This window comes from Falco punctatus (assembly GCF_963210335.1).
Source record: "Falco punctatus genome assembly, chromosome: Z".
Lineage (NCBI taxonomy): Eukaryota > Metazoa > Chordata > Aves > Falconiformes > Falconidae > Falco > Falco punctatus.
The window spans coordinates 27,920,327-27,939,218 of NC_137586.1; the positions used below are offsets into that span (position 1 = coordinate 27,920,327).

Consider the following 18,892-nt stretch of genomic DNA (forward strand, 5'->3'; position numbering starts at 1 on the left):
TCTCCCATAGCCAGCATGGCACTGGGAGGCTATTTCGAGAAAACCTCTTAGGCCAGCCTCAAACTGGGAAGCCTGAGCTGTCCCTACCGTTTTCCATCCTGCACATGCTCAGCAGGTCCCTTCCCCAGGGACGGCTGTGGGAAAGGGCCAGCAGAGGACCCCTGGGTCCCCGGGCCAGGCTCCCTTCATGGGGCTGGAGCAGGGTGCTGCGTAGGGCCGGGATCACACCCACCAGTTACCATTCTGAAAACCCACAAATTATCCCTGTGTGGAGAACCCCAAAAAAACTGTGACAAAAGACTCGAGAAGGGATTTGGATATAACAGCGGGTGGGGAGGAGACAGGAACAGGCAGCTTCAGGTCATGGCTGTGCACCAGTGACAAGTGGATGGCGGGCACGGTGGCTTGGAAAACCTCTGAGCGTTCACATCTCATACACTGCCGTATCTTTCCTCTGGGTATTAAATTACAACTTTAAACACTGACAGCATACACACAGAGTTGAAAAGAATTATTTTGCTATTGTATGCAACGTTGCTCTGAAGGTATGTACAAATTAAATGTTAATCTGAGTCCGGGGATAATCTAATTATCGCTTCCTTTTGAAGTAAGAAGAACAGTATTTACTGAGTAGATTATGGACCTCTAAAAGTAAAATTTGCTTTGAAGATTAAACAACACACATGTTGTTAGTTATTATAACCACACCTGACCCTTGTTGCTTTGTAAAAATTTAAATTAATTTTGAATTTTCACAGAGATGTTGCGTTTCAGAAGGCACTACTTCATATCCTTGTCAAATGTCTTTTAACAGTAGCTGAAATCACAACATAACAGAAAGCACCAAATACATGAGAAGCTGCTTGTGTGATCTGTGTAGCACACAGCTGCTCCACAATACAGCAGAAATCCCTAATTTAGCATGAAGGGGACACTGGCAGCATGGGGAAACCATCCTCACCACCATGGGCCAGGCTTGTGGGCCAGCTCCCCACATGCTCACATCTCTGCCCTTCGGGAGACAAGCCCTAGGCTGCAAGCAAGGGCCCAGAACATCCTGGTTTTGTGCTGGGGGTGGTGGGCAGGGGGATCACAGCATGGCAATGGACATGGAGACAAGACCTGGCACCTCCAGAAGAGTTTAGCAGCTCTGGCAAGACCGTACAGTGCCATCTTACACTCCTCTGCCAGCTGTGGATCCTCAGTCCATGAAAAGCTTTTCCATGGATGGAGATAACTTTCGTGCTAGCTAGCTGTGAGTTCTTGCACCATGTTAAACCCAGTCCATCATATTCAGCTTTACTTTCAGCACTAGAGCTACCCAGTAATTTAATTATATACTAAACCCCAGTTAACAAAACCCACAATCGAATAATAACAAATTATTATTATAATAAAGTAATTTCACAGAATGCCTATACGGATTTTTTCCATCAGTAACTCCCTGAACACTATGCAGAAGAAGTGGTTTCCACTACTTCTTTTGTTGTTTACTTCCCCAATCACTTCTTTTTGAGTCTATATCTCTTTGCGCGACAGTTCATAATCTGAGTTTGAAAAATACCATGGTGACATGAAGCATTTTGTCTCAGTCTTTCAAGCCTGGATTCAGGTCTGCATTTTCCAAATATATGACAGCCTTCAGATCTCTGTTATATTCAGCCCCATCTCTGTAATTACCCCAGAATCGCTGACAGAAGTTGCAGAAATAATATGCTGGAAGCATCTGAGCAACATTTAGGGAAATGTTTCTGCTTATCAGAAGACAATTGGGAAATTAAGTGGCAAGCACTAATTGAGTTACATTTAATTGAAATTATAGACGAAAGGACTGCATTCTGGGGGATTTCAGTTGCCCACATGTTCTGAGCTCTCAGTTTCCCAGAAGGAAGACTATTTTGAGTTTGGTGTCTGTAAACCATGCTCTGCTAGTCATGCTCAGAACATTTGGGGATGTTGGAGTCCCAGCCATCTCACAGGGCTTTTAGTTCGTAAGACTCCAACGCGGTCCTGCATGCAGGACAAGCAGAAGTGATTAACCCCTTACAAATAAATTAAACTGCTTCCCCTGTTTGGTGGTCTCATGCAATGCTGATATATTCTCCTTGAAAGCTGCTATCCTGATCTCTTTGAAGAATTATGCTGTAAATCAAATGAGAACAGCTGGAGTCAGAATTAGAAATGGAACTGTTTCTAATTCTGTCCATAGGGCACACTGAGACTTCCAGTAAAACGCTGATGTGCCCTGCCTTTTGCCAATAGTTACTTCGTATTGTGAAATACCCTTCAGAGCTCAGCATTCGTTTTACATGACACCAAGAGAGGTTTCCCAGGGCTGTAAGCCACCTTTCACAACCTGCACACATTCAGCCTCAAGACAGGTACTGGAGGGTTGGCAGCCTGACGGGGGGAAGCGACCTGACTGATGCACAGGCTCCCCTGGGACCCCACCACCCTGCTGTGACGCAAAGGTTGAACATGCAGCCAGTTCCCAGCGCCACCTGTGGCATCAGCTCCAGTGGCACCAAAGGGCTTGGTCCTCCCACTGCTACATTTCCTGGATTGCCAAGCTGCCCGCACCGCCAGCTGACAGCCATGCACCAGCCCCACGGAACTCTTCCCTCCACACCCACCACGCCTGTTAAGGGCCATCCAGAGGAATGTACCTGGAAGCCTGGGCAGCACCTGGAAGGTAGTCTGGTGTGTGTGTAAGATGTGTTCCATAGCATTCAATGGCAGCAACAGGATTTCCTGCAGTCTCACGACTTACTGGCCAGACATTTTTCATGGCTGTAGTTTGGATATCAAATGAAGGTTAGTTGAGGCCAGGACATCATTTCCACGGTGGGATAGAGTCATCAAACCATCTGGAAGAAGTAAGGGAATCTTACTCACAGATACAGCTATTCTTCTGTCCATAGGGCATCTAGAAGCACTGCCAGATCTCAAAGTAAATGACTGATTTGATGCATACTTCAAAGAAGGTCACATCTTAGCTTTGGATCTTCAAAGTTCTTCCTTTACCTGCACCATTGACACTGTCCAGACTTCACTGAGATACAAGCTGTTTTGATATTACTCAAGTATCAGGCACTTGGAGATAATTTTATGAAGTCTGTGCTGCCTTGTCAGTTCACCCGGTGGCTGCACACAGATATAAAATCAGACCACAGCTGGTTATGTGGGGCTCTGCAAAGGAAAGCAACATCCAAACAGCAAGAAGGGAGGCAATTTCAGTCCTTCTGATGCTTTCCTTTTCACAGACAATGTGAATACATCATTCTGAAACCTTGCTCCTTACACATACGGGACATCAGTAGCACACAATCAACAGCATCAAAAGCTGGAAAGAGGCACCAGAGGATGGGAACAGTTACCCGCCACTGCCTGAAACCAGGAGATGCTCAGCCAGTGCTATTAAAGCTGGTTTTGTTCTCTTGACTGCCTTTGAACCTGGACTGGACTTGCTTTGGTGAGTTTGTAACTGACCTACTATGGTTTGTTGCAGCATTCATTCAGCAATGCAAGCACAACATTGTGCATGTAGGGAAAGAGGAAAACCTGAATTTCAAGTGAGGTGTTACTTACTTTAACCGGGAGTGACATCAATTTCCCATGTTTCTTGCTCCACTTGAGATGAGCATGAGTAGGTCTACAGCTTGACCTGAGCACCCTCAGTCAGCTGAACACAGGGAATCCAGGTGTCCTGTTTGTTCACCTGCACAGGAGAGCAGGGGGCTCATGCTGGTCTTAACAAGACATCTTCAGGGGATTGTTCATCCGTGCAGGGCTTTGTTGTTAGCAGTGGTAACCTAGGTCAGCAAAAGGTTCACACCTCTGCACGGCTCATGTAGGCAAGGTTTGGCACTTTTACAGAAAACTGGTAAGAAAGTTCCCTTGGGCCTCTTAAGCAGCCTCCATCGGAGAAATTCTTTGTTTCTTCTTGCATGCTTCACTGTCACTTTCATAAATATCTGATCCTCGCTCCATCTGGCACTGGATTTAAAAAATATGGCATCTAAGCAGTTTTTAGATTATCAGTCTAACAAACAATAAGAAATGTGATGATTACAGGGAGGGTTTCTCCAAGTAAAAAGGCTTGTTTCATGAAGAAGCCTAGAAAACATCCCACGCCAGGGGACACTCTTCCTGCCTTCTCTATATCCAGCATGCCTTTTTCATGTTTCTTTTTTCTCTTCCTGGTCTCCATTCAGGATATTTCAAGACCCAACCTCAGAATTCAGCAGGTGCTGCAGACCTCCCTGTGGCAGAGCCCCACCGTGTAACACCCTTAACTGAGCCTGAGCAAGCGAGGAATAGAGGAAGAAACTTCTGCACAGCTGATCCCTAGGATAGGAAACATAGCTCTGCAAATCTGGGAGCCAACTACCAACCTGGATAGAGCTGCTGCCAGCACTGCTCTGCATGTCAGTGAAAAACACTGACATTCCCAGGTAACATAGCTGGGCCATTTCCCCACCATGGCGCACAAAACACTTGTAAGTTTCTCCACAAATCCTCTTAGTCTTTGGTAATCTCCTGATACCAGAGGCCTAGCAGCCTACCGTCTGATGCACTTTTGCAGGCCGAAGGGCTGTATTACTGAGAACAATTTACACTAATGCCAGCAAGGTTATCCTTTGAGGTTTTTCCTTTATACTGAAGAAACGAAACACTCTCGTTTCACGTCAGCCTGCTAAAGTGAGTCTTTACACAAAATTCAAGCCATTCAGTTCAGGCAATCCTCACAGTCATCTCAGAACCTGGCAGCAAGTGAGACAGGAACACCTTTATGGAGGTTAACATGTAGCTGTTGTTATGACCAAGATTACCAAAAATATTCACAGCTACATTTGCAATGGGTCTACATACAGATCTTTACTAGGGATGAGAACACAACAGATACATCCATTTACCTTGGCAAAAAAAGTCACAAAGTGACTGCAACTCTGCAAGAAAGAGCAGACATCCAACCTGTTACAGTATGATAATGCCCCACAATCTATGCTGTTTCTACCTCTGTAATACAAATTAGGCACGGTGAAGGCTTTGGATGGGAAGGATTTGGGGTTGCGATTCTTTTCCAAACAGAATATTCATTAGAAGGTATCTGAGAGTCACGCCATTTCCCCATTTGTCATCAAACGCATAAGGAAAACTGCCTCATCTGCAACTCTCCTTTGCTTTTAAAATTTAGTCAAAGCAAATTGTACACACCACGTACCACAGCACAGCCTCTTTGTTTTCTCTGAATGAACAACACCATGAACATGATTTAACTGGCATTATGGCACATTCCTACAGGATTTGCACCTACTTGATTAAGATGCAGTGAAAAATCTTACTGGCTTTTTTAACCTAAATGGGTGGTGCATAAATTAACGCAGCCCACAGGGCACTCTAGGTAAAATGATTCATGTTCTATACGTGGTAAACATTAACAGATATCTTTTTAATCACTTTAGTAAACAACCTTTGGGGAGTTTTGCTGAGAGCCTAATCTGTATTTAATTTAGTCATTTGAAAATTACATGGACGAGCTTTGTGAAAAATCTCTTCAAACTGCAGCCAAGTGTGCTGTTTACCTTAATAACAGCAGCCAAGTGAGGCATTTTCTCTACTCTGGCCTCATTCTGTAAATGACTGCGTAAATCCAAGGTTCTTGATCCAGCCTATTGTAAACTTGAGCCCTTCCTGAATTCCATGTTACCACTTTTATCAATTTGGGGAAAAAAACTGTTTTGCGAGTTTCCCTTAAAAATCTCTCAAAGTCGCTTGATACGACAGCTTCACTAGCACACAACACTGAGGAGAAAATGCTGGACAAGTATAGATACTACAGTAGTGAAAACCCCCCTTTGTTAAATGGTGGAAGAAAGTTTAAAAAAGAAAAAACAAAGAGAAAGCCCAGCCCGGTGGAGTGGTGATTTGTGGTACAGCAACTGCTCTTTTAATTTAAACACTGAAATTAATGACTGAGTTAGATTTTGAGCTTTCAGAGGCAAGATGCCTTGAGAAGTGCGGCAAAAAGAAAACACAATATATGGGATGAGTTAAAAATAATGGCCTTGCAAATAAGTCCACTTCAAAATAATGTAATAAAGGTGAAGGGGAGAACTTCTGAATATATTTTTCTAATTAAAAAAGAAGATGAATCATTAATATATGCCTGACAATGACTGAAAATGCAGCCTGCTAAAATGGCAGAGTCTCATTGAGGCTGCATTTAAATTCTGCTAAGTATTAAGAAACGCCTAAATAATGGACAGAGTTTAGGGGTGCATAATACATCTTGTTATAAAGAGCACCTGCCGAGGCCATACTGGCCTATAGTTTAAACATTTTCTACAATTAAAACACCTAAATCTAGAGGCCACCTGTTTCTTGCCTTTGCCTTCCTCGAGTGCCAGAAATTTTACTGTAAACACAGGTGAGCAAAATAAAATGCTGCCTGATGTTAGGGGACTCCAGGAATTTGCAGAACAGCTGAAGTCCCAGCCAGCCGCTTTTCAACTCCCAGCCCCTCAATTAAAACTGACGAGAGAAGCAGTATCCTCTCTTCCTCTCCCAGTGGCAAAGCACTTACAGGAGAATTCCCACACCAGGCTGGGACAGCAACTATCCATCCAGCAGCTTGGATTTGACAGTAACCAGTACCAGATGTTTCAGCGAAGTCATAATGAAATGCAGAAAGAGCAATTGTGGAGAAAACTACTCAGTTTTTCCCAATTTCCTGCTGGTTCCTGGGCCATGCACAAATACTGGGGCATACTGCACCCCAAGAAACAGGTCTGGCTATTCAGAAATTTGCCAAAAAGCTGTCCACATGGCAACCCTGAATTCATTGCTAACTGGTAAAATCAAGAAGCTGTGGACTGTCCTTACTGCAGGACCTATAAAAGAGGTGGGATTCCCATTTTACTTTTAGCCTAACTGTGAAAAGTAAAGAGGGTAAAACATTGACAGAAATTCTTAAGAAGTTTTTTCCGTTATAAGGAGACATATTAAAGAAGTGCTGTCAAGTGAGCAGGAGTCTTGAACATTGGAAATAGAATCTGTAAAATACATCTGCAGGCCCAGTCTTTCCCTGACATTGCCATACCAATTAATACCAGCTGGGAATCACATCCTGCTCAATGAGGTCAGTTGCTCAGTTGTTAGCCCAAGATACCAACTGAACAGCTACTCTTGGCAGCCCTGTAAGATGCAACTCAGAAAGCTCTGCTTTTGAATACTCCCAGTGGCACACCTGGAAATCCCTGGAAGAGAATCCTCCACATTAAGAAACCTTTGCTGACGAACATCTACTATCTAGAACTCTGCCCCCTGCAAAAGATTTCACACAACACAAGGCTTAGGGTAAAATGAAAACCACATGACGCCTGGGGCTTATCCAGACAAACAGGCAGGGGCACCCCTTCACTCCTCTGCCCCGTGAGCTGGGCAGATTTGAGGGAGCTCTGATCCAGGAGCTGTGCAGCTGCATCCCTGCTGTGCTGCTGATGATCCACCATCAGCCATGCTAAGCAACACCTGGCCAGTCCAGAAGGCTCACTGCACCTGCTCAAATAGGCACATCCTTGGTTTTGCCAGCTGAGGTCCCTGGAGCACAGCTTTGGCTGTGCTGGACCAAGGCAGGTGTATCTGCAGCAGGGCAGAGTGCAAACCAGGCAAGGAGATTTTATTTTTTTTCTTCCTGATTTCAAACTTCTTTGGAGGACCTAACAATGAATCAAAGTCACAGTTTTGCAGAAATGCACTGAACATTTATTCAATTCAACAGAAGTGTACAAGTATTTCTGAAAGGTAAAAAGGCATAAAATAGGTCCTGCTTTCTTACTGCCTAACACACAGGTGGTCTGATGAGCCTGAAAGCAGGAAGACAGCTGACTCCTACATGGGAAAGCAGCGGAGTTTCAAAAAGGTTTAGTTAACTAAAAGCCTACAATTTATCCCCTTTCTTTTCTTTTGACCAGTGAGACAGTTTCATCTGGTAAATTTTAATGTGTAAGGTATCCCCTTTCTTTTCTTTTGACCAGTGAGACAGTTTCATCTGGTAAATTTTAATGTGTAAGGGCACTTACAGAAATGAGGTACAGTTATAATACAAAAACTGATTTACAGCATCTTTGCCCTCTGGCAGTAGTACCAAAATGATGATAAGCTTTGGGACATGAACAAACACCTACAATTATGCAGTATATTGAGAACATAAAAAACATCATCTTCTGAGCAGCCCCTGAGCCCACGGATAAAGAAAATGACCCGATAGTTAAGGGTACATAGCACATTTCAACAAAGACTATAGCCATCGTTCTTACATTGCTGTCTTCTTATATCACAACTACCACAAGCTTACTGATCCATACTCTGAAATCTCAAATAGCAGGCCCACCTCTCTTACGTTGCCCTTTTAAAAAGAGGACCCAGGAGAAAATCAAAACTAGCTTTCACAACTCTCAATGGCATCTTTACAATTCAAAAATGTTATGTCTCCTCTGCTACCCATTGCTTCTTGCACAGCATTTGAAATCATGTCATAAATTAAAAGATTATAAAACAAAGGCTGCAAAATAACTTAATTTTTGTATTTATTATGGGGAAAAGCTTGCACTGAATATTAAATGCTACCCTTAAAGCCATTTGGTCATATGGAGAGCAACTATAGACATTTAAAAAAGCAAACACCATTATATTTCCAAAGTGCTACTGAGATTAGAAAATGAGCCATCAGAGGTAAACAATCTTCTCCTCCACTCTGCCTCCACTTTCTGCATCCTGCAAGCTCTCAGGCTCTTGGTTCAGCAGCAATGCGTCTACCCGTGGTGGCTGGATGGATCCCTGGTTTGGAGTGCTTGCTTGGGGACCCTGGGTCTGTGACGCGTTCAGATCTGTAACACACAAGAGAAGGATATATGACAATGCATCTTCTGCCACGCCCGTACCATCATGAAGAGCAAATTTTGACTTTTTCATTAGCACCATTTTCTAGTTTGCTGGATCCATCTTGAAAGGAAAACACTCCTGTATTACACATTACAGCCTGGTGAGAGGTACCTTGAAGAGATTTCAGTAAATTTGGGTAAGTCTGTCCACTGTTATCCAGGGGATGACCACTGTCAATGTTTTTATAATAAAAGAATTTATACCCATACTTCACTGACCAGACATACAATAATGGAAAGGCATAAATGCTGTCAAGAGTTGGGCTGGGGAAAACATACAGCACATAAATAGTACCTTTACTAGTAATAATACAATTTTAAAATTAATACAGTTTCCATCATTATGCAGAATTTTATTTGCAAGCCTTCCTTTTATGGATGAAAAAGAATCAACTGAGTAAACCCAGTTAAAAAACTACTTGACCGGCACTTGCAGTCTGTATCAGATGTATAACCATTCAGCTTTTTCTGCCAAGTTTATCTGTGTTTATTTGCACAAATTATCTAATCTATTCTTGTTTCAATCCTTTAGGTGTGACATGGAGATAATACTTGCACACAAACACAAAGAAATTATTCCACAAGAATCTTCATTTGTCATCTTTCTAATTTTCTCCTGCAAATGCAAAGAATCGGGTACCTGTTTTGCAGCACTGAGCTCTGTGAGGCTTCTGTGACAACCTGCACACTACTTTAAAAAAATAATAACCATGGTTGGATTTTATCCCTAGTCAGCTTTCTGTCCCACTTCAGGCCCTCAGGAACTACACCTTAGTAGTTGGCTTTTCTACATCTGTATTTCTGAAAAGTGATTTTTACCATAAAACCAAGCTGCATTACAAGAAAGCATGTATGCTCGTACCTAGGGATGAGAAAAGTCTGCAACAGACAAGCTGCAATACTTTTCACTGTAATCTTGGCCCAACCATCCTCTGCTGTTACATCAGGAGCATTAACATTTCATTCTTCCCTCTGCAAAAAGGACTCCACAGGAAGAAGGGGAACTTGGCGTCTCTCCCACAGTATGGGTAACACCAGAAGCAAGCAAACCCAGCACAGCGGTTCTCTGAGCCTTGGTCATTCATGCAGAGAGCTAAAAAGACGTTTCATGCCTGCTCTGGTCCCTACCCCTTCTCACATGTATGTGCAATGACAATCTATTATAAAGGATGTAGTTGCGTTTTTACACACCATGTTGCTCTAACTGGTGGCAATTTAAAATGACACCTGCCCACATCTGGCATTCCCCCAATGCATGCGGCTTTCACCCGTCTTGTTCACTGAAGCGGGAGTTCAAGGCAAAACAAGCTTGCTGGCACCCTGCAAAGCTAGGCTTCCCGGCTGCTCCCCGCCACGGGGCGTGTGGAGCGGTGGGAGATGATTATGCGATGGGCATGTGGAGACACGTTGTGTCACTGCCTCTGCCTTCAGCATCTTCTCCTCTTCGATATTCACACAGCTGGGGGGAGCAAACAGGCTTTGGGGCTTCAACTCCCAGCATAAGCCACATGTATGTTATATACCTTCTGCTGAGACTGCTGGGTCAGTGGCAGGGGCAAGGTATTTTTACACAAATAGTGCTTGGTCATAGTGGGATGACACAGAATGTTAAGAAAATTAATCCCAAATTCCCTTTCTTTTACTGTTTTTACACTAGATTTAAAGGATCAAGTTTCAGTTCTGGTGAAAATCCAGCGTAAGTCTTGATTGCACCAAGTTGTTTGCAACACTTAACACAGCAGGATTTGACTCCCTAACTTACTCAAACAGCCCTGCTTTGTTGCCTTCATTTATTTTCTATAGCCATATTAGAAAAATATTACAATTTACAGCAGCAAAAAAACCCCAGAAATACTCTACATCTGCTATTCTTTATGGAAACTGGATACTTCAGTATTATTTATTTATTAAAAAGCCCTACCCATGAAAGATCTTCAACCTCTAAACACTTATATTTTGGGGTAATTTTACCCACATTAATATTCCTTTTAAGTCCTGTGAGTCTATTCACCTTAACAAAGTTATGTGCGTAAGAATACCAGGCAGTAAGCACTTATTTGAAAGATCTGTTTCCAACATTTATGAAGTACATAATTGGAGAAGTCTAATTACAAATTTGAAAAAACCCAGAAAAGAAAGAGAAACACCTTACATGCAGTTATTTTCCACCATCAAAACTAAACAGTAATTGCTTCACCAATTAAAACAGTAGCTGTTTCCAAACCATTTCTCATTAACTGTTAGAACTCAAAGCAGTAGGGCTGAGCAGTGGAAACTGCCAGCATTCTGGAAAAACAAATCAGATTCTGTCACTATCAAGATGAATTATTTATTGCTAGCCTAGCTGCTTTTTTATTTGCTTTTTGTTGTTGTTGTTGGGGTTGGGGGGTTTTTTGTTTGTTTGTTTGTTTTACATTCTGTTGCATCCAGAGAACCTGAATAGCAGGAGAGCACCCAGGAGGTGAAAGCCCAGCTGCTGCTGGGGTGATGAGTGGCTTCTCAGGCTGGAAGGGTTGCGCTTAATCCAACCAAGGAGAGAAGTGGCTGGGTTTGGCTGCACTTGGGGTGACACTCAACACAGGCTCTGCCTAATAAAAGCACAATGTGTCCCTGGGGCCAACATACTCTGCCTGCCTGCAGGGAGGGCGCCTGCCGTCTCCCTGCCCAGTACCATGCTGGAAGCAGCGGAACCAGGAGACCAGCTGGTACCACAGGCAGCAGCATGATGCACCCCAAGTGCAGCTGCCCAGGGACGCTGGAAGAACTGCCAGAATTTTAACAGCCTCAGGTGAAGGGAGAGGGGGGAAAGGGGACTGATCTGCCAGCCAGCATTGGTTCTTGTCATGCAGAGTAGTGACAGCTGCCAAGAAGTCTCCACTGAGCTCCCTGGGTGCAGCACAGCAGAACCAGCTGCCCTTGACTCCGAGCAGGACAACGGTGGAAGAAATCCTCCTCTTTAAATGCTCTCCCAAAACAGGGAAGAAACCTCTGGAACCAGCCGTGAAAGCATCAGCTGCTACCTTACTAAAGAACTCTTGAGAGCTGAGGATGCTCAAAACACCAAAAAGAATAAAACCAAACCTATTGTCCACGCAGACAGCAAGACAGGGGGGCTAGCAGAGGGGGCTGCTACTGGAAAGCAACAGCTGGGAAGCTCTCCCGTGCTCCCCAGGCAGCCAGGGCACCCCAGAACCTCCCCAGACCCTCCTCCAGGCCCACACTCTGCAGCACTGTGGCTGACAGAACCTGGTATGGAACAACAGCCTGGTAAATAAGGACCATTGGCCTTTTACAAGCTGCCTTTGTTAGGATCGCAACTCACCTGCCAATGTCTGCCACAAAATCACTTTTGTATTGTTCCCTTTCTTTAAATTCAGCATTTACTTATCCTCTCTTCTGCTCCCTCCCGACCTGCCGAGTGATGCTCGGGCAGGCTGTGCTCAGCTCAACAGCGCGCCCACCAGACCAGCACCCACACACCAGCAACCAGCAACGCGTTCCCACTGCCCCTGCCCGTGCCGGGCTCTGCCCCTGCCTTGATCCTGCAGCCCTTGCGCAAGAAGGACAAGCAAAGGTGACTGTACCTGGCCACAGCCCTCCCCTTGCTCGTTTACACCTAAGGTACACAATTTTCCCTTCATATTTATGTAAGTGCAGAAAATATTCCGAGATTTCCAAAGCTAAGCTGTAGCTTAAACCCTTCTGCAGGCTTTTCTATGAGATTCCCTAGGTCCCCACTCCCTCCCACTTCAGCAGCGGCCAAAGCTGTTGGCATCTCACTGCATCCTGGCCCCTGGAGTTTATGTGCAAACTGAAACATCCTTTAACTGCTTCTCAGTTACGCAAAATTTATTTCTCCTACAGCACTACAGGTAACTCTCCCCTAAAGAAACGGAGCCAAATCCACAGCTGCACCATGTATACCCTACACAAAACTGAACAGCAGACCAGAAAAATCATCTCTTTCAGTGTTGAGCTGGTCAAACTCCCCGGCAAAGAGTTGAGGCTGGAGACCAAGTATTAGGTGACCTGTGGTAGCATTTTAACATTTTGGGGCTGTGTAGCCTATTCAGCCCAGCTGTGCCACACTGCAGTACAAAATACCACGTAACTCCAGCTTTTCTCCTTTTTATCTCAGCTGAGAGCATTCATGAAATAAAGAAAACCCAGGCACTCCCTGTTGTCTCCTCCATCAATTTTCTCAAAAGGGAGTTAGAGGCTGTTTCTAACAAGTTCTGGAAAAAAATCCCACATTGTCTCATGCATATGGCCACATACTGCCAAATCCAACATTAAAACATTCCACGAGTTTAGCTCCAGTACCACGAGGACAGGTATCAGAAAACTGCAGAGAGAGACTGCCCCAAAATTAAAATTCTAGGCAACCTAAACACACCAGTAATGGCAGCCTGCAGTGCATGGCTTTTTATGGAAGTTTTTGAGGGGACCTCAGTTCTTCAAACCGGGTCTGGGTCCAAACTCAGAGAAATGACAACCCATTGGCTAAAAACATGCTAATGTATGGGAAAGGAAGAAAAGCAGCATTCCGCATCCTAACTACCATCCCCTACCCTTCCTGTCACACCAAGAGACAGGATTAGTGGCATTGCAGAAACTGCTCAGAAGGTGAAGGACAAAGCATAGGGCATTTTCAGGAATCTGAGATTAAGAGATACCAAAACAAACACAGCCCATGCTCCAGAGGTGGGGGGGGGGGGGGATACAAAAGCCAAATAAACAACTCATTAGTCACGCTGATTCTCACCTTCTGTCTGCTGTCATAGGATGTGCACACTTCCACACCAAATAAATGCCATGGATTTTCCCCTTCACCCCTTCTCTCCCCCCCCACTCAAGGATCACAGCTCTGCAGGTAAGCCTGGAGTGCCCAGAGATGATCATGGGAAGGATAGGAAGACTTTATCAAGGCACCAGGAAACGCTCCAGGCAAAAAAAACCTTTCAGGTCTCTGTGCTTTTAACAGAAAGCCCTTCGTTTTCCTTCTTTAGCTCATACCCTAATTTCACAGCATCGCAGGATAATTCAAGCTGGAAGGGATCTTAGGAAGCCTCTGAGTCAAACTCCTCCTCAAAGCTGGGTCAGCTCTGAGGTCAAGCCAGGTTGGATACTCGAGATTTTTCCCTTCCCAGTCGTATTAAAAAAAAAAAAAAAGGAGGGGAGGTTTGGGGGGAACTACCACATGGATTTTGCAGAAACTACATATAATACACTGATTTAATTTGCTGTGATTTTCAGAGATCTGTGTCACATGTTGGCCCTCTTTACAACATAAAATTTCATTAAATGATGAGAGATTTATGCCACTTTTAGCAACAAATAAGTTAAAGATTCTCAAAACCGTTACTTTTCTGAAAAAATTATATAGAGTTAGGTTTGGTTTTACCATTTATTTATAATAGCTGGTACCAGTTTCTATACCAAGTTCATCTGGACCGACAGCTGACAAATCAACTTCAGGCCAAAGCTATCTGAAATGGCAGGGCTGCTGTATGTCATCCCCCCACTGGCACTCATGCATAATGCAAAGCATAAGCAGATGCCTAAAAACTGATGCTAAATCTACCCGGCCTGCGATATTCAAAGAAATTCAAGGGTAACAGGCTCTCATTTGGCGTTACAGTTCAATAGCGAACGGCAGCCTAACTCCCATCAGCTCCACTGGAAGTCCCCAGCGGCAAACCCCATGGTACCTCTTTGTCTCTAACGGTGTTCCCAGTGGCTTCAACGCAGATTGGTTAGTGACAGCCAGTTCCCCGGGGAACTTCAGGCACCTCTGCCTCTCTCCCTTTCCTCCCTGTGAAAGGTACTATGATCATTTTTGCTTGCTTTCTTTTAGTGCCTACTAAGACCTTCCCAGCTTACAATGGATTTTCCACACCGCAGGTTCAGTTGTTTATGGACCTGATGGTTGGAGCGAGAAGGAGAACACCACCACCCAGCACCAGCCCTACCACAGCAGCATAGCCTTCACCTGGGAACAACCGGGACTCACTGCTGCCACACAGGTTCAGACCACCTGCTACATAAAAAGTTCTCATAAGCTTTGAGGATCCGAGGACAACTTCCAGCAGTTTCACTGGGAGTCGAGATAGAAAATACCACCAAGAAACCAGGCCTTCACGCCTCAGTAAATCTGATTTCATAGCGGGAACTGATTTTGGTACCAGGTCTCAAAAAAACACTGGGAAAAATATTTTGACCCTGAAGCTACCAAGGAAAGAGGAGCCTAATCCATTTCCCAGCTGACTGAACAAGGCAGGAAATCAATCCGAGAATTTTAATGCTGCTATTTACTTTTACCCAGCCCAACCCTGTGAAAAAGCAGCAGCTGCATTTCTTAGGCAAATAAGCACCTTCATGAATAACAGGTCTTTTCACAAAAAGCAGATGAGCAATTAGATCATAATAGATCCTACATTAATTAGTCTTATCAGCTTTTGGTGCCTTTTTTTTTATTTTTGGTTACAAGACAAGACAACAAAGAATTCAAAGTCTATGATGAATAAGGTCTGCAACATAACTCTTCTTCATGTCTGTACTCTGGATTTCAATCATGGTAAAATTACTGGAAATACCATCATTCTGCATGTTTCTGTTCTTTGTTTAGTTGTTGGCCTAGGTAAAACAATGCAATTCAGTTTTCAAGTTTTGCCTCATAACTCTTTAGAGAAGTTGGTCTAGAGAATTTGGACCAAATTCTTGGCGGAGACAAAATTCACATTTATTCCAACAAAACTGCTTTATCATAAAGCTCCACAGTGGTTCCAAGTAACTTCTTTGATACTAGTCTTAAAGCTTCAGGTTTCATAGTCACATGATGATGCGGTTGCCTTTTCTTTCAGTAAATCCCAGTAAAAACACCGTTTCTAACACTGGTGTTATCAAATAAAAGATTTTAAAAACATCCCAAGCTGCAACACTGCCAGTGATACCACTCTAACATCAAGTTTAACATCAAGCATGCCCCTAGGTTGAAACAATTAAAAAATTTAACCTACGTACATGGCTATGTTATCAGTTGTGTTGGCTTTAAAGCACACAGCTTCTAAGCTATTTTTGGCATACTGTTTTTTATTGCATATCAATGAGAGACTTAAAAATAGGTCTGACTTATTATCATAACTTGTCTATGCATTAAATACCCACAGTCTCACCTTGGCAAGGCATACTGCCTGCCAACTGTCTGCTTCGGTTTAGTATTAATTTATTTAGGAATGAATTCCCTATTAAATTGTCTTTGCACTAAGCTTTGAAGCTTTAGATGGTCAATTACAGACACACACATGGTCCAACAGGTATTCTGCTAACAATGAACACATGTTTTATTGACCTACTTCTTTTCCAGCTCATTAAACACAGCTGCACTCAAATGATCAAGAGAAAATAACCATAAAACCCCAAGAACACCCTTCCTACAAAGGATCACAAGGAACATGACCAGCTGCCGACGCAGGGCCCCTGCTCCACCCAGCACAGCAGCGTGCCCATGCAGGGCACCTCTCCAGGGGCAGGGGTGACCCGTGGACAGGGACAACAACAGGGAACTCAGGGAAACCTCCGCAGCCTCTTTGTTCTGGTGTCTAACCTGGGTGCATCTGAAGAGGGCTGCAACTCTTTCCCCCCAGCCCATAATCTGCAAGAAGGCATGTGGCCAGCAGGCTGAAGTCAAAACAAACTGCATGCAGTGGGTAATGCTCCTGCTTTAATGGTTGCTAGAGAAATGGAAATCCCATGAAGTTACAGACCCAAACAGCATTTCCAAAGGCTGCAGGGACAATGAAACCAGCCCCCCTTTCTGTCACCAGTCAGCACATCCCCACAATTTGCACCCTGAAGGTAAAACACTGCAGTCCATCCCAAAGACAGAAACAGCATTAACCCTGAAAAAAGTGTCTCTGGCACATTAATTCACTCCCTTTGAGACAACAGGGGACATTTACACATCAAAACTATTCTTTTGAGCTCTCTGTTACCACAGACAGACATTACTGTGTTGATTAACTTTGCTTCATATTTTATGGATGGTTTGGGGTTTGTTATTTTTAAATTACAATTTTACTTTGAAATAAGCATTAAATCAAAGACCTTGGCAAACAAACGGTTTAATCCCCAGCTTTTGGCCAGTCTTTCAGGTGCAACACAAAGGACCAGTGCTCTGGACTTTGCGAAACATTTTCTTGAATAGCAGAAGGACGTAACTCTGTTACAAAGCTGAAAGGGAGAGGTCATTTATAAAACACTCCCAAGTCTCCTCCTAGGCACCTTGGTTTTACGTGGTAGTTTCCCAACAACAGACAGATCCATCACCTCTTACTCATAAAAGCCGACAAGATCAAAACTCAAAGTTAAGTGGCTGAGGAATACTAAGCCAATGTATAGAATTGCTGCAGAAGCGAAAAATAAGGCAAAGCACCTGTTTCAAATCAATTACATGCTAGTCTTACACTTTAATAGAAGCTTCTGCTTGTTGATTAATGCAGGAAAAAATATGGGCATTACTGTAAGCGTGAGAGCATCTGAGAGAAGCCTCTTCCTGATAGTCACAGAGATACTTGTTCTCCCCTGAGCTCAAAACACAGGGAAACAGTCACTGATTTTTGACTGCAGTTTGAGGTTTGCACAGCCATTTTTATCCAGTTTTAGTCAGGTTGGCAGGAAGTATATGCACTGATGTTTTCTTCTTGCAGTCATCAAAAAAACCCAGCAAAAATGGAGAAGCTGCACATTCCCCAAGTTTTGCATCATAAGCACAGGAAGTTTCAGGGTGCAAGCAAGTGTTTTGAAATGGGTGCCCTTTTTGGTTGCTAGATGCTCTGTGAACATAATAATGACTGTGAAAACAGTTTGCATATAGTCTAAAGGGAAAACTGTACATCAAAGCCAGAAAAAAGCACAATCATCAAATAAGCGTGTACCTCCATCCCTTCAGCCGAGTGCTTTCCTTGAGTGCATGGAACATACTTGGATCCAGTTTCTTCTGCTCCCAGTTCTCTTTGCTAGGGGCAACACCGGTTAAGTGTTAACCCTTAAGCTCAAATTCATCACCATTTCCTTCTGCCTTGCCTCTACTACAAGCTGTCTTTGTCTCTAGTCCCGCAGCTGTGCCTCTGTAGACCCTGGCTCCACTTTGGTATGACTCCCTCTGGTGCCTTCCACCCCCTCACTTCATGTGCTGCAGCTCTGCACCAGCCCCATCCCACGACTCCAGAGAGTGGGCCGCTACCCCACAGCAGAAAAAAAAAAAAGTGATGCTGTTTCAAAAAACCCTCCTGCACTCATTTTCACCTCCAGCTCAAAACTGCCTGTGTGGAATGCAGAAGCCTTTCTTAGACCCTCAGCCCCTTCCATTGCCACTGGTGCTGTAGTAACAGGTTCCTCTGCACAGGAGACAGCTTCTCTGCAGTTCTTGCTGTCAGGAACAACTACTCTGCCATTCTCAGCCTCAATTAAAACAAAACAAAACAAATCTCTTATCATCCTTGCCAAATATACTAGCTTCCCTGTCTGTCACGTGTTCTTGAATGCGAAACATATTCAATTACTTTTAAAGGCACAAGGGTTTCTTCGATTTTTCTCTGGCAGACCCTAAACAAATACAGCCAAATCACATTTATTTTTGTACCATTTATGTTCCAGCTCTATGTCAAACTTCCAAGGGACACTCAAATAATCTCAGCAGGTGACTGTTGGAAGCCTTCCTATTTGATTAAACTGAAAACAACTTCCATACCAGCATCAAGGCTCCTGCCCTCTACTGCCCCACCAAAAATTTACAGTGGAAAGGAAGTTTTCTATAGCAGAAATAAGATACTCCATGAAATTTCCTCTAGCAGTTTGGCTACAGCCAATATAATTTATGTGGAAGGCAAGTGGGTGCTCCTGTGATGAATGACAGTAAAAGACAGACAGACAATCTTCCCCAGTTT

The 18,892-nt window shown here is 43.8% G+C and overlaps 1 protein-coding gene across 8 annotated transcripts in view; it reads right to left on the reverse strand.

Moving 5' to 3' along the window:
• The window catches only part of ARHGEF28 (Rho guanine nucleotide exchange factor 28), a 196,749-nt gene that overhangs the window by 62,589 nt on the left and 115,268 nt on the right, over nt 1-18,892 (reverse strand). For 7 of the 8 annotated variants that reach the window (XM_080372217.1, XM_080372219.1, XM_080372223.1 and 4 more), the window contains one exon: nt 1-8,891. This exon is cut by the window's left edge and continues 62,589 nt beyond it. In XM_080372217.1, coding sequence (XP_080228343.1) covers nt 8,731-8,891 — 161 coding nt within the window. In that variant the 3' untranslated portion in view covers nt 1-8,730. The remainder of the gene's footprint in view (nt 8,892-18,892) is intronic. The other variant, XM_080372224.1, reaches the window with a different exon arrangement.